At 44.2% G+C, this 26,631-nt stretch overlaps 1 protein-coding gene across 1 annotated transcript; it reads right to left on the bottom strand.

The window, feature by feature from the left end:
• Positions 1 to 24,875, bottom strand: LOC141141015 (solute carrier family 22 member 7-like). Its single transcript, XM_073628664.1, has 10 exons — positions 24,234 to 24,875; positions 22,715 to 22,818; positions 21,202 to 21,356; positions 20,576 to 20,744; positions 19,880 to 20,003; positions 19,230 to 19,339; positions 11,681 to 11,895; positions 10,694 to 10,802; positions 10,402 to 10,608; positions 1 to 1,302 (listed from the first exon to the last, which is right to left on the bottom strand). Exons 1-10 carry the CDS (start codon positions 24,657 to 24,659, stop codon positions 1,236 to 1,238), a joined length of 1,686 nt encoding a protein of 561 aa, XP_073484765.1. The 5' UTR covers positions 24,660 to 24,875; the 3' UTR covers positions 1 to 1,235.
• Between the last annotated feature and the right edge of the window lie 1,756 nt (positions 24,876 to 26,631).

Here is a 26,631-nt window from a genome sequence, read left to right as displayed (position 1 = left end):
ATTTTTTATTTTTTGCTAAACAAATCAAAAAAGACAAACATTTCAAGAAAAAAACAAAATGTTTTTATAGTTTGGTATAAAATTTTGCAAACAACAGGTAATTTTTCTCCTTTACTGATGTGCGCTGATGGGGTGGCACTGATGGGCTCTGATAGGATGCACTAATGGGCACTGAGAGAAGGCACTGGTGGGCACTGATAGGTGGCACTAATGGGCACAGATTAGCAGTACTGGTGGCCACTGATAGGCTGCACTGATGGGCTCTGATAGGCTGCACCGATGGGCACTGAGAGTTGGCTTTTATAAGTGGCACTGTACACTGATTAGAAGCACTGGTGGGCATTGAGAGGTGGCAATGATAGGTGACACTGATGATGAGGCAGTGATAGGTGGCACTGGTGGGCACTGATGGGCTCTGCACTGAGAGGTGGCATTGATAAGTGGCACTGATTAGCAGCACTGGTGGGCACTGGCTGCACTGAGAGGTGGCATTGATAAGTGACACTAATGATGAGGCACTGATAGGTGGCACTGGTTAGCAGCACTGATGAGCTGCACTATGGGGCACTGAGAGGTGGCATTGATAAGGGACACTGATGATGAGGCACTGATAGGTGGCACTGGTTAGCAGCACTGATGGGCTCTGATAGGTGGCATTGATAAGTGGCACTGATAGGTTGCACTGAGAGGTGGCATTGATAAGAGACACTGATGATGAGGCACTGATTAGCTGCACTGATGCGCACTGAGAGGTGACACTGATGATGAGGCACTGGTGGGCACTGAGGGGACCGATGTCCCTCTATCAGAAGCTGGTTAGCGGCTTTCCTCTTTTCTTCCCCATGCTGTCAGCATGAGGGAAAAAAAAGCCGATAACCGGCTTCTGTTCACTTCCGTGATCTGCTGTCGTTGGCTGACAGCTGATCACCTGGTAAAGGGCTGCTGTGATTGGCCCTTTAGTCCAATCTGTGACCAGCCAAGTCCCAAAGACTTGCCGATCACAGAGCTCACCGCCCCCATGCCACGGGGGGGGGGGGGGGGGACGCGCGCGGGAACAGGAAGAAGGGCGGGACGGGATTAAGCTGCAATACAATAAATTCTTCTTGCCACATAACCAGGCATGCTCCACCTCTATATAATGAATGGGCCCCAGTACACCACACTCAGGGTAAAGGGCTACAAAAAAAGTCCACATTTACAAATCTGGATGAGTGCGCCCTCCTCTGGTCTCTGGGTCACCCGGTGCTTCTCGGTGCCAGGTCTGTGAGTGGGACATCGCCGTTATTCAGCTGCTCGGAGTCCCTGTGGGTGGAGAACAGGGAATGGTCAAAGCGCATCCTGAGAGATTTCCAGACACTTTGCTTCATGTGTACAGCTAGTGTTACATTTTTAATGACTTAAAGTTTGTTATTTGAAAAAAAAATAATAATATTGGTTTGCAAACATGTTATACTTACCTGCTCTGTGCAATGGTTCAGCAAGCTTCACTGCAACATCTCAAATAACAACTATCACTGTAAACCTAGAAAAAGGAAATACGCTCCGCATAGTGTAGATAAGTAAAGCAACTTTTGTTTATATAAAATAAATATATATATATATATATATATCACAAATGTGTAAAATGAGGTATAAATAATTATCTCCACACAGCTCAGTACGTCATCACGTCGGCTACGACCAGACTGAGCGCCAAGAAGATGATAATTTGTATCTGATTCTACACATTTGTGTCTGCGTTTGGTAATAAACAAAAAGTTGCTTTATTTATCTGAACGATGTGGAGTTTATAGTGATACACCACCATCATCACGGACTGTGGAAAATTTTGCATTTCATTTGGAAATCAAGGTCCCAGAGTCTGGAGGAGGAGTGGAGAGGCACAGGATCCAAGTTGCATGAGGTCCAGTGTGAAGTTTCCACAGTTGGTGATGATCTGGGGAGCCGAGTCATCTGCTGGTGTTGGTCCACTGTGTTTTACCGAGTCCAAAGTCAGCGCAACCCTCGAGCAGGAAATTCTAGAGCACTTCATGCTTCTCTCTGCTGACCAGCTTTATGGAAATTAGAGATGGGCGAACGGTTCGGCCCGAGCATGAGTTCGGGCTGAACTTTGGCTGTTCGGATGTTCTCCGAACAACTGAGTTATAGGGTCGTTCGACCCGCCGAACGACCACAATGCACTGTGCCGCCGCACAGTGCATTTCAAATAAAAAGAAGAAGAATTGCGCTTAGTGTGTAAAAAAAAAAAAAAAAAAAAAATCAAAAAGTATAAAAATTATGAGCAAGGTCCTGCTGCTATGCACTATAACCCCGATATAAGGGCACATAAACAGATGTAGAAATAGGAAGTGCAGCGCTGGACTAGTGACAAGAACACATGTGAGTGATAATGAATCAGTTATTCAATCAATTAATCAAAGTAGTGAACCACAAAAAATGTCCAATCAAAGATCCACAACAATTGGGTGCTCAAAAGTATAAAGTGTTGAAAAAACAAATAAGTCAATAACATAAAGTCCAAAAATAGTGATGTGTAGAAATCCGATACGGGGTCCGGGGTCAATTATCCACCATATAGTGCTGCCCACCACCTAATGAAAAAAATGAAGGCTTACCAGAAAGCCTGTGACCACCCTTACTCAGGGGGGTCAAACCAGGCTTAGTAGAAGTAGACCATCAAGGGAATACTCCAGGACACATTGCTGAAAAGAGACATCAACCTCCTGCATGGACGACCAGCTGGCGAAGTGCTTCACAAGGTGCTGTCCCAGGATCGCTTCTCATAGAGCAGTTAATTAGTAGCAGCCACTGCTCCAACTCCACCTTCCTCCTCTCAAAGGATTGGCTGAAGCAATGAAAGCTTCGCCCAATCAGGGCACAGAGCCCTGTCGGAGCCATTATTAGATGCTGTCATGATGACTGCATTCAATCATGGCTCATTGCTCTTAATCCCGCCCCACACTACGTTTTCCAAGACACTGTAACCTACCAGAGTCGGGAAAAGCGTTCAATATACTCCTCTTTAAGGTGTCCTCAAAAGATTCCTTCTGCATTCTCTGTGGGGATGGGATGAGTTCCCGAGATTTTCCCCTTATAATGGTGCATGGAGTAATTTATGCAAAAGGAACCCCGACCAATATAGTATTGAGTGCAAACTATACTGTACATGGACATACTTTTCAGTAAGCCAACATTTCTTTATTAAAAATCCTTTTTTTTTTTTTTTTTTATGGGTCTCATGTAATATTCCACAATTGGTGGTGTTGGCAGGAAGTATGGATACCGTCTTTTCTTGTCATTTTACTCCTCACCTGGTTGCCACCACACACGCTTGACACCATCTGAACCAAATAAGTTTATCTTGGTCTCATCAGACCACAGGACATGGTTCCAGTAATCCGTGTCCTTAGTCTGCTTGTCTTCAGCAAACTGTTTGAGAGCTTTCTTGTGCATCATCTTGAGAAGAGGCTTCCTTCTGGGATGACAGCCATGTGGACCAATCTGATGCAGTGTGCGGCGTATGGTCTGAGCACTGACCGGCTGACCCCCCCACCCCTTCAACCTATGCAGCAATGCTGGCAGCACTCATATGTCTATTTCCCAAAGACAACCTCTGGATATGACGCTGAGCACGTGACCTCAACTTCTTTGGTCCACCATGGCGAGGCCTGTTCTGAGTGGAACCTGTCCGGTTAAAACGCTGTATGGTCTTGGCCACCATGTTGCAGCTCAGTATCAGGGTCTTGGCAATTTTCTTATAGTCTAGATACGGGGTAGGCAACCTAGGCCCTCCAGCTGTGGTGAAACTACAAATCCCATCATGCCTCTGCCTCTAGAAATCATGCCTGTGATTGTCAGGGTCTTGCAATGTCTCATGGGACGTGTAGTTTCAAAACATCTGGAGGGCCGAGGTTGCCTACCCCTGGCCTAGACCATCTTTATGTAGAGCAGGGATATGCAATTAGCGGACCTCCAGCTGTTGCAAAACTACAAGTCCCATCATGCCTCTGCCTCTGGGTGTCATGCTTGTGGCTGTCAGTCTTGCTATGCCTCATGGGATTTGTAGTTCTGCAACAGCTGGAGGTCGGCTAATTGCATATCCCTGATGTAGAGCAACAATTCTTTTTTTTTTTCGATCATCAGAGAGTTCTTTTCCATGAGGTGCCATGTTGAACTTCCAGTATGAGAGAGTAAGAGCGATAACACCAAATTTAACACACCTACTCCCCATTCACACCTGAGACCTTGTAACACTAACGAATCACATGACACCGGGGAGGGAAAATGGCTAATTGGGCCCAATTTGGGCATTTTCACTTAGGGGTGTACTCACTTTTGTTGCCAGCGGTTTAGACATTAATGGCTGTGTGTTGAGTTATTTTGAGGGGACAGCAAATTTACACTGTTATACAAGCTGTACACTCACTACTTTACATTGTAGCAAAGTGTCATTTCTTCAGTGTTGTCACATGAAAAGATAGAAGAAAAGATTTACAAAAATGTGAGGGGTGTACGCACTCTTGTGAGATACTGTAGGTCCCTGCGGCTCCCTTACACGGAAGTGGGAGTTTTTTGACAGGTATCACCCTCCCACCCCCGAAAGGTACCAAATGTGGCACCGGAGGGGCGGAGAAAGCAGATAAGCAGAGCATCCACTTTTGGGTGGAACTCCGCTTTACTAAGGAACAATGTCCAGTACACACGATCAGAAAATCGATTTTGAAAGCGATTGTTCAATAATATGATCGTTAGTACACAGCTTTCGAGATCCAATCATGTCAGTTCATCCAACAATATCTGGGACAAGCACAAAAATTTTCCTCGTACGATACAAGGTCATAAGATTTTCATTTAATCAGTACAGTATTCATCCCAAAAAAATCGGAAGATAAAGATCACGCATGCTCAGAAATGAAAGAAAACATTACAGTACATAAAAACACATCACATCACTTCCAAAGTTGTATTCTGTCATACAAGAGTTTTCGTAACTTTAGTAACCTCTTGTTTTTTGTTATGACACTAGCATGCAACAAAAAAATGATCATTCGTCTGATAATCTCATCGTGTGTGCTTGGCATTACTCTGTCCTTCTTTGTGCTCTGCTCCTAACCACCCCAAAGAGGATTGCTCTTCCTTGTCTGGATGTCAGAGCTATTAAATTGATTGTAAAGGTTGTTTTTTTTTTTTTTTTTAAATAACAAACGTCATACTTACCTGCTCTGTGCAAGGGTTTTGCACAGAGCAGCCCCGATCCTCCTCTTCTGGGGTCCCCCTCTGGCTCCTCCTCTTCATCGGGTGCCCCTACAGAGACCCACATTCCCTCTCGAGTCCAAATGCTGCATCCATTGACACTGACAGCAGGACTTGGCCCCGGCTCCGGCTCCGGTGTCACTGGATTTGATTGACAGCAGCGGGAGCCAATAGCTCCTGCTGTTATCAATCTATGCAATGAGGACCCGAGACAGCGGCTGGAGGCGCTGGACTCATGCTCGTCACTGGAATGATCGGGTTTGGGTAAGAAAAGGGGGGTGGGGTGGGGTTGCCTTGGGGACAGCTGAAGCACAGAAAAACCATGAGACTTTACAACTCCTATAAAGTTTTCTAAAAGCCACAGCTTCTATAAGAAAGATGGACACTCTTTGTCTTGCAAATGACCTCCTGCTTTAAAATCCACTATTTGTCAGATGGGTAAGAAAACTTATCTCAAGAGCCTACACTCTAAAGGAGAGGACACCTCCAGCACCTTATGTGCTCACTCCACTAAATTCTGTTGTCCAGCTTTGCAAGGCCACCACTTGGTCTTCGGTTCATAATTCTCCAAGTTCTACCAGGTGAACGTCCAAGCTTCTGCGGATGCTGATTTCGGCTGCAAGGGTTGAGTCCGTTGACCATTGTTATTGTTGGGTCTGTTAGAATCAGTTCTGTGTGCATTGTTGTTATTCACCCTTCTTATTCATTGCTTGTAGATGGCACAGGGTCTATGAATATTCATATAGCCATGTAATAGCCATGTTGGCCCTGAGGAAGAGGGACATCCTTCGAAACGCATCAGCCAGCAGGAACCTTGGTGAGGTCCTCCTTGGGCTAGAGGCTTTGGCAAAGCTGGGAGATTGTAGCCACTTGTAGTGGCTTGATGAGCGATTTTACTACCTACTCTTGTGATTATGTATTTAATTTTTTCTTAAATTTGATGTTGGATAATGCACTAGGCCAGTGCACCCTCTGCCTTTATCTATTTTCCACAGTGTTCTGAGGACAACCCTAGTCCTAAAGGGCAGCAAGGCTGTGTAGTAATATCTACCTGAGACCGCAGAGTTCCATACCTCCCAACTTTTTGAATGAGGGAACAAGGGACACCTATAAGCAAAAGTATGTAGGCATAGGACACACCCTTTCTAAGCCCCCTTAAAGGAGAATTCAACCAAAAAAATTATTAGTCAAACCCACAAGTGCTTTTTTTTTTTATCACTACTATTCCTTTATTTTGGCTTTTGAAATGTAAAAATGCAGCAATTTAGAAATTGGATGAAAGGTTTAGCACTGAGAATCACTTTTTGAAAGATAAAAAGTGTTTTCTATATACAACTATATAGATCAGACCAAAATGAGGGACAAATGAGGAGGAAAGAGGGTAAAAAGAGGAGGAAAGAGGGACAATGTTCCAAATCAGGGACAGTCCCTCGAAATCAGCGACCGTTGGGGGCTATGGAGTTCTCTTCTAACTTCTACTACCACACCAATGCACAGGAGAATATCATTGCTGTTGTCTATGAATATCCAACCTATGTACTGTCTGATTAAAATAAGAAGAATTTTGACATACAGTATCTCACAAAAATGAGTACACTCCTCACATTTTTGTAAATATTTTATTATATCTTTTATGTGACAACACTGAAGAAATGACACTTTGCTACAATGTAAAGTAGTGAGTGTACAGCTTGTATAACAGTGTAAATTTGCTGTCCCCTCAAAAAAACTCAACACACAGCCATTAATGTCTAAACTGCTGGCAACAAAAGTGAGTACACCCCTAAGTGATAATGTCCAAATTGGGCCCAAAGTGGTAAAAGATATGGTGTGTGGCCACCATTTTTTTTATAGCACTGCCTTAACCCTCTTGGGCATGGAGTTCACCAGGGCTTCACAGGTTGCCACTGGAGTCCTCTTCCACTCCTCCATGACGACATCGCGGAGCTGGTGGATGTTAGAGACCTTGCGCTCCTCCACCTTCCATTTGAAGATGCCCCACAGATGCTCAATAGGGTTTAGGTCTGGAGACATGCTTGGCCAGTCCATCACCTTTACCCTTAGCTTTTTTAGCAAGGCAGTGGTCGCCTTGGAGGTGTGTTTGGGGTCGTTATTATGTTGGAATACTGCCCTGCGGCCCAGTCTCCGAAGTGAAGGGATCATGCTCTGCTTCAGTATGTCACAGTACATGTTGGCATTCATGGTTCTCTCAATGAACTGTAGCTCCCCAGTGCCAGCAGCACTCATGCAGCCCCAGACCATGACACTCCCACCACCATGCTTGACTGTAGGCAAGACACACTTGTCTTTGTACTCCTCACCTGGTTGCCACCACACACGCTTGACACCATCCGAACCAAATAAGTTTATCTTGGTCTCATCAGACCATAGGACCTGGTTTCAGTAATCCATGTCCTTATACTGCTTGTCTTCAGCAAACGGTTTGTGGGCTTTCTTGTGCATCATCTTGAGAAGAGGCTTCCTTCTGGGATGACAGCCATGTGGACCAATCTGATACAGTGTGCGGCGTATGGTCTGAGCACTGACCGGCTGACCCCCCACCCCTTCAACCTATGCAGCAAAGCTGGCAGCACTCATACCTCTATTTCCCAAAGACAACCTCTGGATATGACGCTGAGCACGTGACCTCAACTCCTTTGGTCGACCATGGCGAGGCCTGTTCTGAGTGGAACCTGTCCTGTTAAACCGCTGTATGGTCTTGGCCACCGTGCTGCAGCTCAGTTTCAGGGTCTTGGCAATCTTCTTATAGCCTAGGCCATCTTTATGTAGAGCAACAATTCTTTTTTTTCAGATCCTCAGAGAGTTATTTGCTATGAGGTGCCATGTTAAACCTCCAGTGACCAGTATGAGAGAGTGAGAGCGATAACACCAAATTTAACACACCTGCTCCCCATTCACACCTGAGACCTTGTAACACTAACAAGTCACATGACACCGGGGAGGGAAAATGGCTAATTGGGCCCAGTTTGGACATTTTCACTTAGGGGTGTACTCACTTTTGTTGCCAGCGGTTTAGACATTAATGGCTGTGTGTTGAGTTATTTTGAAGGGACAGCAAATTTACACTGTTATACAAGCTGTACACTCACTACTTTATATTGTAGCAAAGTGTCATTTCTTCAGTGTTGTCACATAAAAAGATAGAATAAAATATTTACAAAAATGTGAGGGGTGCACTCACTTCTGTGAGATACTGTACCTGTAAAATCCATATCTTGGAGCTTTCCCAGTGTCCTGTCACCTGAAGTTACCAGCCTATAACCCAGGCTCTGAATATCCAGCCTGTGCCTTGTACTGTACTTCAAAACTAATTTACAGGTAAGTCAAAATTCCTTGTTTTATTTGTTGGGGAGTGAAGCCAGTGAAAGGATTGGCAGAGAGGACTAGAAGACATTGAGCATTTGGTAAGGTGTATAAGTCTGGCAGCAGCATTCATGATAAACTGATGGCGGGGATAGCCTGTGTAGAGGTAGGCCAACAAGTAGAGAGTTGTAATAGTCAAAGCAATAAAAATACTAAATCGTTCTGCACTATATAACAGTCACTAAATCCACACAACAAAATAACCCAACAGCTGCTGTACTAAAAATACCCCTAAAACTATGAAAATAATGGAACCCCGAATTCCCCAACCAATACAGCTCTAGTGATTAGTGAAACTAAAGTACATACAGTATATAAACAAATCACATTGATATAATACTTTGATGTGAAAGAATAAAATGGTATAAAAAAAATACATCCAAAAACAACAAAATTCTGTGTCCATTAATCGTAAAAAGTGAAAATCAATAATCTTCATAAACTAAACAACATTCCCACAGTTCCGGTGAAAAACGTGTAAATGAATTATTCCATCTCCAACTCCAAACGATCACCCAGTCTGTCTGTCAATCAAGATGACAAAACTCCTACGGTACTCGTCGAAAGTGTTTGCCTATCTGAAAACAGACTAGGAAAACACAGCCTGTATGACTTCCGCCCAGATGGGGAATCCACTTGTTCAGCATCTGGAATCTTCCTCCTCCACTAACCACCCCCTCAGTGGCTTCTCATAATCCAGGAGTGGATACAAGTCATAAAATTTATATCACATAGTGTGATAACGTTTAACACTTTCATTAAAAGCATTGGTAGCATACTCACGTAAAACTAAAAGGCTGAAGGCTAAACAAAGATATCTTTACACCACTCTTTGTAGCTGAATCGGCACTGTGAAATAGTAGAGGAGTCCGCTAGCCACCAGCTGCCCCGCCCCTGATAATTCACAGAGCTACAGTGTAATCCCAATCCAGCTCGACTGGCAGTGTTATGCTCCGCTCCTACACGTTTTGTCATCTAAGACTTTGTCAAGAGGATCAGAGGATCCCCTTTACAAATAACGGACACAGAATTTTTTTATTTTAGTGTAATTATATATATAAAAACTAGAGTATTCTTTCACATCATAGTATTAATTTAATGCAATTTGTTTATATATGTGCTAGAGTTCCACTGATCACTAGCTCGGGACTGATGGGGAATTTTGGAGTTCCACTACATTCACAACCTTTTTACCAAAGTCATAACAAGAGATAACAATAGAGTGACTTAGTAGCTTGGTGGTGTCTTTGATTAAGAAAGGGTATGATTTGGAAATATTACAAGGGTTAAGGCAGCAAGATTTCAACATTGATTGGATGCGGAGCTGAAAGCCCACGAGTACACCTTGCTGGAATTGGAACACTGATTGTGAACTAGGTCTCCTTGTCCAACATCAGTACCTGATCTCACAAATAGGTACAAATTCCCATATATACACTCCATAATCACACACTTTTGTTACATAGTAACATATCGTGTAACAAAATGTCTTCACATGATGAGTTTTTAATTTAATAAATATGGTCTGTCATGGCCCTTTCCAATACATCAGGGGAAATATCCTGGGAATACTGAGCACAGGGGAGGTTACAGCTGCCACTTCCTGCCCATTTATAAGCCCCCTGTGAGGCTGGTGGGTAAGCTGGTGGCCCAAAAAACAGCCTTCAACCCTGGTTTTCTCTGTGTGTGTGTGGAAACCAAGAAGACTCTCTAACCCCAATGAAGTACCACATACCTAGCTGCCTGCCTGCCTACAGTACCTACCTTTTACATTCCACATCGGCGATGGTCTCTGGTAAAGGCACGTTTATCGTCTCCGGCAGCAGACAGGCCGCAAAGCTACAAGCCACAGCAGTTACACAGTAGATGGTCTGAGGAAGGTGGTGCCAGATGTCATCCAGCAGGAGCATCAGAGGGGCCACAGAGGCCCCAAGTCGTCCTACGAAGGAAGTGTATCCAATGCCATTCTGCCTGGAGGATTGAAACAAAAGAAAAGGACGCGTCATTTCTATGGGGCCCATCATCCCTGTGGGAGCTTCAATGATTTCTGCCATACCTGATCACCGTGGGGAAGAGCTCGGCCGTGTACAGGATGAGGCCAGTAAATGCAGCTTCAGAAAATCCTTTTCCAATGATGGCCACTGCAGTGCGGAATGGGCCCAAAGCTGAGGAGAAAATACTGTAAGATCCTGACATTCAAAAAATGATTATTCTATACTATGCCCATTACAGTACGTAGGAGGGTCAGAGATCAAACCTGTACTGACCCGTCACATAGAGACCAGAAAGCCCTAAGAGCCAACCTGTATTGACCCATCACATGTAAACCAGGAGGCCCAGAATCTGGACCAGTACTCACCCATCGCTTGGGGCAAATCAGACCCGTACTGACCTATCACAAATGAGGACTAGATATCGGACCTGTACAGAGCCCTTACTTGGAGCTAATTAGACCCATATTGAATAATCACATGAGACAGAACAATGGACAAGAAGTAATATTGTACAGAAAGTTACACCCAGCATACAGGACAAGAGAAGTGGTACTGTGAAGAGTCCATACATACAGAATAAGAGCAGATACGAAGAATTACACCCGACATACAGGACAAGAGAAGTAGTACTGTGCAGAGTCCATACATACAGAATAAGAACAGATACCGAGAATTACACCCGACATACAGGACAAGAGAAGTGGTACTGTGCAGAGTCCATACATACAGAATAAGAACAGATACCGAGAATTATACCCGACATACAGGACAAGAGAAGTGGTACTGTGCAGAGTCCATACATACAGAATAAGAAGAGATACCAAGAATTACACCCGACATACAGGACAAAAGAAGTGGTACTGTGCAGAGTCCATACATACAGAATAAGAAGAGATACCAAGAATTACACCCGACATACAGGGCAATAGAAGTGGTACTGTGCAGAGTCTATACATACAGAATAAGAACAGATAGATGAATTAAATGACTAATGTTTGTCCTTTGTACATCTCCCATACCAGGAAGCTGTGGTCCCCATTTCTACTTACATGGAGGGATCCCGGCAGACACTCCAATGCAAACTCCAGTCATAAGCAAAGTGAGGAACAGTGACCAGCGGCGGCCCAGATGGTTCATGAGGAAATAGACACCCAACTTCCCAGGAAATTCCACCAGGGAGTAGAGAAAATGGGTGAGATAGATGTCAAATCCAAAACTAGAGACATTCAGAATGATGCCGTAATAGGAAAATGCCACAGCAAACCTGCCGACAATAAACAAGAGTGATGTGAGATGACCCCTCTGAGTATGGGACCAGGGACATAGCAAGAAGGCCCCGGAGACATACCAAATCGGCAACAGGGAGGCTGGCACAGTGTATCTGTTAGAGGCACATGCTGAGGCCAATGAGCCAGGGCACTGGCTTAATGGTTAGGGCCCCCACTTCGGAGCACTAAAGTCCTTGGTGTCACTGGTTCCCACACAGTGTCAGTTAGTGTGAGATTGCCTGCCGTACAGTGGGGAGAATAATTATTTGATCCCGTGCAGATTTTGTAAGTTTGCCCACTTACAAAGAAATGAAGGGTCTATAATCTTTTCATAGGTGTATATTAAATGATAGAGACAGAATATCAACCAAAAATCCAGAAAAAAAAAAACACATGATACAAATGTTATAAATTGAGTTGCAGTTCAGTGAGTAAAATAAGTATTTGATCCCCAAGCAAAGCATGACTTGGTGGAGAAACCCTTGTTGGCAAGCACAGAGGTCAGACGTTTCTTGTAGTTGGTGACCAGGTTTGCACACATCTCAGGAGGGATTTTGGTCCACTATTCTTTACAGACCTTCTCTAAATCCTTAACCACTTCCCGCCCGGCCCATAGCAGATGACGTCTGGGCAGTGGTTCCGTTATCCTGACTGGGTGTCATATGACGTCCAGCAGGATAACATGCCGCAGCGCGCCTGCAGGGGCATGCATTGCGGTGATCGGTGGACCGGTGTGTCAGTCTGACACACTACTCCACCAATCTTGGTACAGAGCCTCTGGCGGAGGCTCTTTACCACGTGATCAGCCATGTCCAATCACGGCTGATCACGATGTCAGTAGGAAGAGCCATTGATCGGCTTTTCCTCACTCGCGTCTGACAGACGCGAGTAGAGGAGAGCCGATCGGCGGCTCTCCTGACAGGGGGGGGTCTGCGCTGATTGTTTATCAGCACAGCCCCCCCCTCAGATGACCACACTGGACCACCAGGGATCGCCACTAGGACCACCAGGGGAGGGGGCAACATGTGGATGGCCAGGTATGTACCCAATGTGCCCAGTCAGTGCCCAATCTGTGCCAATCAGTGCCCACAAATGGACACTGATTGGCACCATTATATTGCAGTGATGCCCAGCAATGCCACCCTTAGGGGCATCAGTGCCACCAATCAGTGTCATCAGTGCCACCCATCAGTGTCCATCAGTGCCACCTGTCAGTGCTCACCTATCAGTGCCCATCCGTGCCACCTATCACTGCCACCCATAAGTACCCATCAGTGCCACCCATAAGTACCCATCAGTGCCACCTACGAGTGCCCATCAGTGCCGCCTATGAGTGCCCATCAGTGCCGCATACCAGTGCCACCTATCAGTGCCTGTCAGTGCCACCTCATCAGTGCCACCTCATTGGTGCCCATCAGTGCAGCCATATCAGTGCCCGTCATTGAAGAAGAAAACGTACTTATTAACAAAAATTTTTAACAGAAACAAAGAAAAACTTGTTTTTTTTCAACATTTTCATTCTTTTTTTATTTGTTGCGCAAAAAATAAAAACCGCAGAGGTGATCAAATACCACCAAAAGAAAGCTCTATTTGTGGGAACAAAATGATAAAAAAATTGTTTGAGTACAGCGTAGCATGACCGCGCAATTGTCATTCAAATTGCAACAGCGCTGAAAGCTGAAAATTGTGGGAAGTTTGGGAAGGTTGGAAAATTGGGAAGGTGTCTAAGTGCCTGGTATTGAAGTGGTTAAAGTGGATATAAACCCTTTTCTATACCCAGTGAAGTAAACAGCCTCAGATGATACACAGTGATGAAACAAATCTCACTACATAAGTTTTACTTGTTTATCTGCTGTCCTCAGCTTTATATATTCTTTAGAAAGTGCAGATTGTGTTACAGATTTTCTCTTCCTGTTCAGCGCTGAGTGTGAAGTCTGGGCATACAGCCAAGACAGCTGATTGGAGGAAAGGCACCCCCCCCCCTCCACATAGGCAGAGACTCTTAGAGCTGTGTTGTGAATAGTTTAGCTGTCTGCTAATCTATTTATAGCAACTTACCCAACACAAAATTCAGCCTTCTGTTATATCCTGTGAAGGGGAACTTGTCAGAAGTTATCAGGTTGATAACAGAAGAATGGAGCAGGAGACCACTATGGGACTTAGTGCTTTGAAGGGAGATAAGAAAACACTGCAGATAGATGTGCCCAGCTCAAATTTCATGAATCAGGTTTACATCCACTTTAAGGTTTCTTGGCTGTCGCTTTGCAACTCGAAGTTTCAGCTCCCTCCATAAATTTTCTATAGGATTAGGGTTTGGAGACTGGCTAGGCCGCTCCATGACCTTAACGTGCTTCTTCTTGAGCCTCTCCTTTGCTGCCTTGGTGGTATGTTTAGAGTCATTGTCATGCTGGAAGACCCACCCATGACCTACTTCAGTGTTCTGGCTGAAGGAAGAAGGTTCTCATCCAAGATTTTACAATATATTCAATGTCAGCCTGTACCTTTAGCAGATAAACAGCCCCAAAGAATAATGTTTCCACCTCTGTGCTTGACTGTAGGGATGGTGTTCTTAGGGTCATAGTCAGCATTTTTCTTCCTCCAAACACGACGAGTCGATTTAAAGCCAAAGAGCTCAATTTTGGTCTCATCTTACCACAGCACGGTCTACCAATCCTTCTCTAAATCATTTAGATGTTCATTGGCAAACTTCAGATGGTCCTGTACATGTGCCTTCTTGAGGAGGGACACCTTGCAGGCGCTGCAGGAAGTCAATCCATGGCGGCGTATTGTGTTACCAATGGTTTGTTTGGTGACTGTGGTCCCAACTGCCTTGAGATCATTCACAAGCTTCTCCCGTGTAGTTCTGGGCTGATCCCTCACTTTTCTCATGATCATCCTCACACCATGAGGAGAAATCCTGCATGGAGCTCCAGACCGAGGGCGATTGATGGTTATTTTGTAATTCTTCCATTTGCGAATAATCGCTCCAACAGTTGTCTCCTTCTCACCAAGCTTCTTGCTGATGGTCTTGTAGCCCATTCCAGCCGTGTGCAGATCTACAGCCTTGTCCCTGATGTCCTTTGACAGCTCTTTGGTCTTGCCCATGATGGTGAGGATTGAATGGAAGAAAGAGATTCTGTGGACAGGCTTTTTTTTACACATCGAGTTGTCGTTAGGAGCTTCTTACATTGATAGAACTAATCTGTGTACCACATGATCACCCACTGTAGCCAGTCTGTGAGAGCCAGAATTATTGTTGGTAGGTACGGGATCAAATACTTTATTTTACTCACTAAATGGCAACTCAATTTATAACGTTTGTATTATGTGTTTTTTTTTTTTTTTCGACCCTTCATTTTTTTGTAAGTGGGCAAGCATACAATATCTGTAAGGGATCAACGAATTATTTTCCCCACTGTACTATCGCAGTGCTGTCATAAGTCGCTGATCGTCGCCTTTACTAGCATTAAAAAAAAAATTCCAGTATATATACCATAGTTTGCAGACGCTATAACTTTTGCACAAACCAATCAATATATGTTTATTGGGGTTTTGTTTACCAAAAATATGTAGCAGAATACACATTGGACTAAATTTATGAAGAAATGTGATTTTTTTTTTTTTTTTACATGATTTGTTTTATAGCAGAAAGTAAAAAAAAAATGTATTTATTTTTTTCAAAATTGTTGGTCCTTTTTTGTGTATAGCGCAAACAAATATAAAACCCAGTGGTGATCAAATACCACCAAAAGAAAAGTTTATTTATGGGGAAAATGTTTTAAATAAATTTCATTTATGTACAGTGTTTATTGACCGCGCAATTGTCAGTTAATGTAATACCGTGCCGTATACAAAAAATGGCCTGGTCATGAAGGGGGGTAAATCTTCCGGAGGTCAAGCTGTTAAAGTGTATATCTAAGAAACCTAATACAATACAATACAACCCAATACAATAAAATACGATGCATTTCTATGATGAATGCAGATATACCCAATATTTTGGGTGGAAGGATAGGATAAAATTTGAGTCATCCTTTCGAAAAACATTTGAATATATCAATTAGCCAATTATGAATCTAAAAGATTATTTATATTCTAGAACAGGGGTCTCCAAACTTTCTAAACAAAGGGCTAGTTTACTTGTCCTTCAAACCTCTGGGGGGCTGGACTGTGGCCAGTGGAAGTAGAAAATGACCCGGTGTCAGTGGGAGTAAACAGTGCCCCATCTTTGGTGTCAGTGGGAGGAATAGTGCCCCATCGTTGCTGTCAGTGGGAAGATTAGAGCCCCATTGTTGCTGTCAGTGGGAAGATTAGTGCCCCATCATTGCTGTCAGTGGGAAGATTAGTGCCCCATCGTTGATGTCAGTGGGAAGATTAGTGCCCCATTTTTGGTGTCAGTGGGAGGAATAGTGCCCCATTTTTGGTGTCAGTGGGAGGAATAGTGCCCCATTTTTGGTGTCAGTGGGAGGAATAGTGCCCCAGTGTCAATTGCACTTGAAATTGCTCTGAAAGTACACTTGGAAGTGCAGTCGCTGTAGATCCGAGGGGGACATGCAAGGAAGATAAAAAACAGAATTTTAGCTTGTACATGATTGGATGATAAAATCAGAGCAGAGCTTCTCCTCATTTCAGATCTACCCCTCAGATTTACAGCGACTACACTTCCAAGTGCACTTTCAGTGCAATTTCAAGTGCACTTTGCACTTGTAGTTTGCACTCGCAGTGCAAAGTGGATTTGCATTCCATAAATAACCCCCAATGTCTTCAAACAAAATCAGCCGTCAGCATCCCATGACCTATGTTACTAGTTTAAACCAGATGTTTAAGATGTCACGCTGTATGTCTTGACCCCCCCCCCCCCCCCCCATATGTGTATACCTCCCAACATTTTGCGATGAGAATGAGGGACACCTACTAACAAATGTATGTAGGCGTAGGACACGCCCCCTACCACAACCCTTTAAAGGAGAATTAACAAAAAAAAAAGGTTAATTAAATCCACAAGGTCTTTTTTTTTTACCACTACTATTCCTTTATATTGGCTTTTAAAAATGTACAAATGCAGCAATTTAGAAATTGGATGAAACGTTTAGCACTGGGGAAACACTTTTTGAAAGATAAAAAGTGCAATTTATATACAACTATATGGATCAGACCAAAATGAGGGACAAATGAGGAGGAAAGAGGGACAGAGGGACATTGCTCCAAATCAGGGACAGTTGGGAGCTATGTACAGTATCTCACAAAAGTGAGTACACCCCTCACATTTTTGTAAATATTTTATTATATCTTGTCATGTGACAACACTGAAGAAATGACACTTTGCTACAATGTAAAGTAGTGATTGTACAGCTTGTATAACTGTGTAAATTTTCTCTCCCCTCAAAATAACTCAACACACAGCCATTAATGTCTAAAACACTGGCAACAAAAGTGAGTACACTCCGAAGGGAAAATGTCCAAATTGGGCCCAATTAGCCATTTTCCCTCCCCGGTGTCATGTGACCCGTTAGTGTTACAAGGTCTCAGGTGTGAATGGGGAGCAGGTGTGTTAAATTTGGTGTTATCGCTCTCACTCTTTCATACTGGTCACTGGAAGTTCAACATGGCACCTCATGGCAAAGACCTTTCTGAGGATCTGAAAAAAATAATTGTTCCTCTACATAAAGATGGCCTAGGCTATAAGAAGATTGCCAAGACCCTGAAACTGAGCTGCAGCATGGTGGCCAAGACCATACAGCGGTTTAACAGGACAGATTCCACTCAGAACAGGCCTCGTCGTGGTTGACCAAAGGAGTTGAGTGCAGGTGCTCAGCGTCATCTCCAGAGGTTGTCTTTGGGAAATAGACGTATGAGCGCTGCCAGCATTGCTGCAGAGGTTGAAGGGGTGGGGGGTCAGCCTGTCAGTGCTCAGATCATACACCACACACTGCATCAAATTGGTCTGTATGGCTGTCGTCCCAGAAGGAAGCCTCTTCTAAAGATGATGCACAAGAAAGCCCGCAAACAGTTTGCTGAAGACAAACAGACTGAGGACATGGATTACTGGAACCATGTCCTGTGGTCTGATGAGACCAAGATAAACTTATTTGGTTCAGATGGTGACAAGCGTGTGTGGCGGCAACCAGGTGAGGAGTACAAAGACAAGTGTGTCTTATCTACAGTCAAGCATGGTGGTGGGAGTGTCATGGTCTGGGGCTGCATGAGTGCTGCCGGCACTGGGGAGCTACAGTTCATTGAGGGAACCATGAATGCCAACATGTACTGTGACACACTGAAGCAGAGCATGATCCCCTCCCTTCAGAGACTGGGCCGCAGGGCAGAATTCCAACATGATAACCACCCCAAACACACCTCCAAGATGACCACTGCCTTACTAAAGAAGCTGAGGGTAAAGCTGATGGACTGGCCAAGCATGTCTCCAGACCTAAACCCTATTGAGCATCTGTGGGGCATCCTCAAACAGAAGGTGGAGGAGCGTAAGGTCTCCAACATCCACCAGCTCTGTGATGTCATCATGGAGGAGTGGAAGAGGACTCCAGTGGCAACCTGTGAAGCTCTGGTGACCTCCATGCCCATGAGGGTTAAGGCAGTGCTGGAAAAAAATGGTGGCCACACAAAATATTGACACTTTGGGCCCAATTTGGACATTTTCACTTAGGGGTGTACTCACTTTTGTTGCCAGCGGTTTAGACATTAATGGCTGTGTGTTGAGTTATTTTGAGGGGACAGCAAATTTACACTGTTATACAAGCTGTGCACTCACTACTTTACATTGTAGCAAAGTGTCATTTCTTCAGTGTTGTCACATGAAAAGATATAATAAAATATTTACAAAAATGTGAAGGGTGTACTCACTTTTGTGAGATACTGTATATGTCACGTGACTTCTTTTGTTCCAGTTTGCATAAAAACTAAGCTCACGCTGCCAATAAACTGAACATTCTTTGAACTTATCCTGTCTTGTGTGCATTGAATGTTCCCAGGGCTCCGGGATCTCACTGATTGTCCAAGTGTCTGAGCAGAATTAACATCAGTGGGAGCCAGGACTAGTGCCCCATCATTGGTTTCAGTGGGAGGAATAGAATGGTGGGAATTATGCCCCACTGTTGCTGACAGCGGGAGGAATAATGCCCCAAGGGCCGGATAAAAGCAAGCGAAGGGTCATTTGCAAACATCTGGCCCCCGGGCCACAGTTTGAAGATCACTGTTCTAGAAGATGAGCACTGGTATATGATTGGCAGCAGCATTCCCTCTGGGGTCCCCGGCACAGTATGACATCTCATGTATTATGGATGATGGATAAAAGTACAGTGAAGGGTCTCCTCACCACACCAGCCCGCAACACACAGAGATCCTCCGGAGACGTGGCGTACGGAACAGGTCGATGTAAGAATAGGTATGAGATGAGGGTTCAGCTTCTGCCAGTGCCTGGATACTCTGCCCAGGAGAGATAATATGGTTAGTATATTGCACCATTATTATTTCATAGACAGCAGAAGACATGTTACTGGCCCCCATGCACGCCCCGATGTGGGACCATCTACATGAGGTGGGATACCCACCTACAGGTCCTGCAGGAAACCAACCCTTGTGTAGTTCTGCAAAGCAGCAAATATGACTCCCCCATGTGCACATATACAAAGTAGGGTTACACCGATCCTGGTATTAGTATCGGTGCTAATACTAAGCATTTGCACGAGTACTTGTACTCGTGCAAATGCTCCAATACCTAAAACTGATACCTTTGCGGTGCGATTTGAGCCCATACAAAATGTGTCATTGCAAAGGGGAATCATTTTCATATTCCTGGAGTTGGACTTTAAAGAACATCAGGAGCCACTTAAAGCCCTTACATACATAACCTCAATAATTTCACCTTCTCTATTAACTTTAATGCATTTCCTCTACCAGCAAAATTTCTCCTAAAAACTGTCAGTTTCACTCATGCCTAACCTAGGGCACTGCAGAACATCTCACCTCACTGTTCTTTCTGAATGCATCCAAACTGCAACCATTCGCGGCAGCACATTGCATCAGCACTGCTTCAGCCTCCTTAGCACGACCCTTTGCCAACAGCCAGCGTGCAGATTCAGGAACCCACCTGGAAAAAAAAAACATTCAGAGCATTAATTACACCATCACATTGTAATTTATATCACTATGTATGGGCATCATGCCAGCACTGCAGCATATTGCACCATGTGGTCATCCAACATTATCCTGCCGTACAGAAAAAGAGTTTGTCTCTGGGGGATTTTTTATTTTCTGATATTAAAATCATCATCGCCACAGAGAGACACAGAGCATCGCAGCACAGAGATGCAACACATGCAGAATGTTAGATCCTGGAGATGAGCAATACTACAGACATTGTGTTATGAATATTTTTTACACCTGCAGAGAATTTCTCCTTTAGGAGCCTTGACATTGTGGAAAGTTGTACAGCGCATTGAAAACATCCTACACTCGCAGAGTGTTAGACTCTGGGGAGATGTGATTCTGTGAAGAGGTTGCAGAACATTGCACAAAGAAGATGTACTACCCCTTTAGAACGTTGCACTATGCAAAGGTAGGACAGTTGCTGGCAGTGTTCTCTGGGGGATCCAAGGATTTTTCAACTGGAGATGATAAGTGAGAAGAGAGCATATACTGTCAAAATTTCCGTAATCTCACCAGACACTGATAACAGCCGGGACAAGGGGGGCAGTGATGGCCACCAACAGCCAGCGCCAGTCTCTCAGGAGATACGCCAACAGTGCCAGGACAGAGCTCCCAATAGACCAGCAGAAGCCAGTAATTATTCCAGCGTCAGTGCGATGCCGTACGTCCACCCACTCCACACCTAAGGGGTTTAGAAAATAACCATCAGATAACTGGCCTTCCTGCCAGGTCTGACCCACCACATACTTAATGACCCCACCAAATCCCTCCAGACCCCGCCAGGTCCTCCTGAGTCTACCAACTCCCCTCTGTCCACACCAAATCCCCATAACCACACCAAATCCCCTCTGACCCACCATATTCCATTTGACCCATCCGAATCCTCCTGGCCTAGCAAACTCTCCATGACTTCACTAAATCCCCCTGATCCCATCAAATCTCCCCTGACCCAACCCTCCCCCCCTTCCTCGTCCCACCAAACTCCCTTGTTCCCACCAAATCCCTCTTGACCCACCAGATCTTCTTGAAAATCTTGCATCTTCCCTCATTCTTCCTCACCTCCCCAGGTCTTCCTTATAAACCTCATCCTCCATGCCACCTATCCACCTATGTCTCTCTCTCAGTCCTGGAGTACTTACTTAAGGAAATTATATTGATAGTGAGTCCTGAAAAAGTGCATCCAGAGAGGGCCGTGCAGACAGCAAACATAGAGTATGATATGGAGCCGGCAGACATTCCCCCAAACACTATCGCCAGTAGCATGGAGACCAAGAGCATCACTCTGCGGCCATATCTGAAACATAACGATAAATTATAGGCTGAAATTCCTGACCAAAATCATGATATGCAACCTGGCATCCAAGGTTTACTTTCAAACAGCCTTCATTATGGCTGCCCACATTTTTATTGTCTACACACACCTATCCATCCACCCTACAGTCCCAATTCATCAACCTTACACCCTAAATGCATTCACCAAAACTTCCCCATCCATCTACCCTACATTCATTGTCCTTCCACCCTACACTCCCCGTCCATCCACTCTACATTCTCCATCCATCCTCCCTACACTTCATATGTACATCCATCGTATAGGCCTCATCCATCCACCTTAAACTCACAATTTTTCCACACTACACTCCTGTCCATCTACCCTACACTCCTCGTCCCTCTATCCTGCACTGCCTGCCCTTCCAGCCTACACACCACATCTATCCACCCTACAGTCCCAATTCATCCACCTTACACTCTAAATGCATTCACCCAAACTTCCCCATCTATCCACCCTATATTCATTGTCCATCCACCCTATACTCCCTGTCCATCCACTTTACATTCTCCATCCATCCATTCTACACTTCCCATGTCCATCCACCCTACAATACCCATGTCCATCCACCGTACAGTCCTCATCCATCCACCCTAAACTCACCATTCTTCCACACTACTCTCCCTATCCATCCACCCTACACCCCTCGTCCCTCTATCCTACGCTGGTTGTCTTTCCAGCCTACACTCCTCGTCCCTCTATCCTACACTGGCTGTCCTTCCAGCCTACACTCCTCATCCCTCTATCCTGCACTGCTTGCCCTTCCAGCCTACACACCCCATCTATCCACCCTACAGTCCCAATTCATCCACCTTACACTCTAAATGCATTCACCCAAACTTCCCCATCTATCCACCCTATATTCATTGTCCATCCACCCTATACTCCCTGTCCATCCACTTTACATTCTCCATCCATCCATTCTACACTTCCCATGTCCATCCACCCTACAATTCCCATGTCCATCCACCGTACAGTCCTCATCCATCCACCCTAAACTCACCATTCTTGCGCACTACACTCCCTATCCATCCACCCTACACTCCTCGTCCCTCTATCCTACACTGACTGTCTTTCCAGCCTACACTCCCCATCCATCCAGCCTACAGTTCCCATCTATTCACACTACATTTTTTATCTATCCACCCTACACTCCTTGTCTATCCACCTTACGCTCCCCATCCATCCAGCCTAGAGCTCTCATCTATTTGCACTACATTCTTCATCCATCCACCCTACAGTCCCTGTGCATCCAGCCTACCCTCTTTGTCCATTCATTCTATGCTTGCTATCCTTTCAGCATGGCCTGAATTCAAACTCACCGGTCAGATAGGTCTCCAAAAATGATAGCGCCAACCGTCACTCCAATAAAGAAAAGAGTGGCCAGAGCTTTACTCAACCCTCTGCGACTACACACCAGATCCCACTGCAATATAAAAAACACTAGTGACACCAGGGACCACATCATTTCCATATTTCTGACCATCACCTTTTAACCTGAGCCGAAAGAATATGTCTGGTCTATAGTGCTGGGTGGACTCATTTTGTCAGTTTTTCCCAATAAGGTAGAAAAACATAGAGCCGCTCCAATATTTATAATCAATGTAGTTTAGATGAATGATGTGAATGACACAGAACCTGTATTTAAAGATGGATAATTCTGGAGTCATCGGGTACATCGTCTCATTACGAGTATGCACAGACAACAGCCTATTGATCTTCATAAATTACCCCATACTCCATAGATCAGACACCTTCAGGAAATTTAGTGCAAGTGTACGTATTACCCTGCTACTTTTACCCATAGGTAATTCTTGTTTGGCTTAGTAGATTAGAATATTAAGTTTGGGACCCAACATAACTGAGTGCCAGAACGAGCCCCATGCAACACCTCTGACAAACCTCACATATTTCTGGGATGGGTGGGAGGGTATCTCATCTACTGGGAAAATTGATGCCATTTTTATTTTGTGATCCGAAGTATCACTATTTTATCTTCTGATGGAATCAACATACCGTATCCATTTTCTGCTCCCCAAGAAAAAGAAGCCTAGATTGTAGAAATTCTGGGGCCCCCCAAACATTTATTGTGGTGCCCTATTTGAAATCCTGACAGGGAAAGACTGGACTGGAGGGCAAGATGGTATTTCCCCCCTGGGCAAGTACTAATAAAATATATGTTGGGCTGGATGCTTTAAGTGGAGGTACTTCGCCATTCAGAAGTCAATCAGAGTGGCACCCTCAGTCAATGACAATTCTGGGGCATTATATAGATACCCGCACACCACCAGACCTGCAATCACAGCACCAGGCCGGGTTGCCAGTCCTCCCCTGGATCCTGCAGGTTATAGTTATTTAATTACAGCTATTAATGAAGAGATTTAAATATGACTGGGGGCTACAGATATACAATATAGAGCCATGTAGGATACCAGACTACAGCTCTAGATAATTATTTGGGTGGGACTAAGCCCCTTATACTCTTCATATTCTAAATACTTTATATTGCTTATATCCCAATAATCCATGATTAGCATTAGAGTGACCTTACCACCCTGAATGCTTTTCTGTGGAAGTTCAAACTATACTATAGTTTGAACTATTGAACTATTTGAACTAAGTTCAACTATACTATAGTTAGAAACTATACTATATGACTGTATTCAGGGGAGCTCTTGGTCTTCGTGTGGTTGCTCATACCCTAGCTAAGCTTTACATTTGTGCAAATACCATGTCTATGTGAAAGTTTTTTAGTTTTATTTTAAATCCAGGCAATAAGCACCCAACAGTTGCACTGACAAAATCTCTAATACTTTAATTCCTGAGAAAACAAGATCATACCCGAGTAACGGTGGTGGAGGAGAAGGTTGACAGGTCATATTCCCAACCCTGGTTACAGCTCTGCACATGAGACCCATTGATGGTCGCCTGGGATCTGTTGAGGATCAGGTGAGGCTGTGGCTGAGAGTACATCTTACAGGAGCTGAAGGTCCCATCTGGTTCTTGGGGGATGTTGATGAAGAGAAGGTCCTCTTTGCTCAGATTCCCAGGGTTCCTCTGGGTAGAGATGGCACAGTGGTGCTGTGGCACGGCTGAGATGAAGACATGCTGTAGAAAGTGGAGTGGGACGATGAGCCGAGGGATACAAAGAATCAATAAAACCATAACCTGAAATCTTCCGAATCCCCCGGCCTCAATCAGAAGATCATCAAAAGTCATTTTTCGGGAGGCAGTCACTGTGTCGGAGGGTGATGTGAGAGAACCCATTGTCTGTCCAAGGGATGAACACTCTGGTCAATAGAATTTGAGTGCAAAGACACCACATGGAAGGATTATCCAAAAATTAGGACTTCAGTTATGATGGTATCTGGTACCTCTCTGTGGTCTCTTAAAAGTTTGAACTTCATTAGCTTCAGCCTGTAGACTCCAACACAATCTTACAAAGCTTTGCCCCCAGGCATTCCAGGTTGTGTAAGCTTCTTAGTGGAAATAATTGCATGAGGTGCATCCAGTCCTAAAGAAGTGGGTCTGGGAGGTTCCCCCCATGGGTGAGGGCGTTGAAATGTTTCAATGGAACAGACCCTCTTTTTACTGAGCATTAATCACAGCTACTGGCAGAGAATTGATTTGAACTGGTGATCTGGGGAGCTCATCCTACACAGTCATTTGACAAGAGTCAAGTGAGGGTTACGTGTGTTGTAACAAAACCTTGAAGAACAATTTCAGGAACGGTACAAGTTACCTAAAATGTTCTAGCCTGCAGAGAGAAGCATGAGGACACACGTGTCCATATACAAAACACGTCAGCAGTTTTATACAGATTATAAAGGGTCTTTATATCCCAGTTCATTTCAACAATATTATCATTAATATTATTTTCTTATTTTTTTGCTGGGAAAAACCTCCTAAGGACAAATCTTGTCCTGAAAATCGCAGACAGGCATGGTCTATATATCTATCATGTAAACAGAAATCCATCGCGCCCTATTAGGTGTAAACAAATATGGGTGAAAGTATGCAGTGTGTGGATCCCGTTTTGTAGTTCTGATGAAGGAGGAAGCGATTGTAAGCTTTCAGGCCCTGATCACCAGGAAATCAGCTGTGTGCAAGAAAATGTCTGCCCCTCAGGATCAGATCACAACCTTATCTAAAAAAAATATAAATATAAATATATTTGCAAACATTTTAGGCAGGCAAAAATGCTGTAAATGAAGAATGCTTTCAGAAATAGAAGTGTTAATAGTTTATTTTTTTTATCAATTAACAAAATGGAAAGTAAATGAACAGAAGAGAAATCCGAAATAAATCAATATTTGGTGTTACCACCCTTTGCCTTCAAAACGGCATCAATTCTTCTAGGTACCCTTGAAGGAACCCGGCAGGTAGGTTGTTCCAAACATCTTGGAGAACTAAGCACAGATCTTCTGTGGATGTCGACTGCCTAAAAATCCTTCTGTCATAGTTACATAGTAGGTGAGGTCGAAAAAAGACACAAGTCCATCAAGTCCAACCTATGTGTGTGATTATATGTCAGTATTACATTGTATATCCCTGTATGTTGCGGTAGTTCAGGTGTTTATCTAATAGTTTTTTGAAACTATCGATGCTCCCGCTGAGACCACCGCCTGTGGAAGGGAATTCCACATCCTTGCCACTTTTACAGTAAAGAACCCTCTACGTAGTTTAAGGTTAAACCTCTTTTCTTCTAGTTTTAATGAGTGGTCACGTGTCTTGTTAAGCTCCCTTCCACAAAAACGTTTTCTCCCTATTGTGGGGTCACCAGTATGGTATTTGTAAATTGAAATCATATCCCCTCTCAAGCGTCTCTTCTCTAGAGAGAATAAGTTCAATCTCTTCATGTCATCCCAGACAGACTCCATGATGGTGAGATCAGGGCTCTGTGAGGGCCAAACCATCACTTCCTGGACTCCTTGTTCTTCTTTACCCTGAAGATAGTTCAGAGTACCCATCGCATCTAAGAATTGGTAAGCTGCAATATAATAAATGTTGATTTTTGGGTTTAATACTGCTTTAAGTAATTGTGCTGATTTATAGGTAATCCAGGCCCCGCTTTTTCCATGTCTCCATTTTTCCGTGCTGAATTTCTAAAGGTTACAGCCAAAAATTGCTGGGTAGGCCATCACTGAAGGCCTTGTTGTGAAATGCATGGGCCGCTGCTGATGTATACATAATACATACAGTATATATTATGCTGTATATAATAATACAGTGCCTTAAA

Source organism: Aquarana catesbeiana, linkage group LG04 (assembly GCF_042186555.1).
Source record: "Aquarana catesbeiana isolate 2022-GZ linkage group LG04, ASM4218655v1, whole genome shotgun sequence".
In the NCBI taxonomy this organism is placed as follows: domain Eukaryota; kingdom Metazoa; phylum Chordata; class Amphibia; order Anura; family Ranidae; genus Aquarana; species Aquarana catesbeiana.
Note: the sequence above shows the minus strand (reverse complement) of the source record. Positions and strands in the feature narration are given on the sequence as shown.

What these genes read in the sequence shown, in the direction of transcription:
- LOC141141015 (XM_073628664.1), bottom strand. Translation starts at nt 24,659, where the DNA reads ATGGGTTCTCTCACATCACCCTCCGACACAGTGACTGCCTCCCGAAAA. An exon ending in CCTCCACCACCGTTACTCGG is followed by an intron (nt 22,819 to 24,233) that starts GTATGATCTTGT and finishes TTTATATTGCAG; the next exon opens with TGGGATCTGGTGTGTAGTCG. An exon ending in GTCTGCCGGGATCCCTCCAT is followed by an intron (nt 10,803 to 11,680) that starts GTAAGTAGAAAT and finishes TTTTCTCCTCAG; the next exon opens with CTTTGGGCCCATTCCGCACT.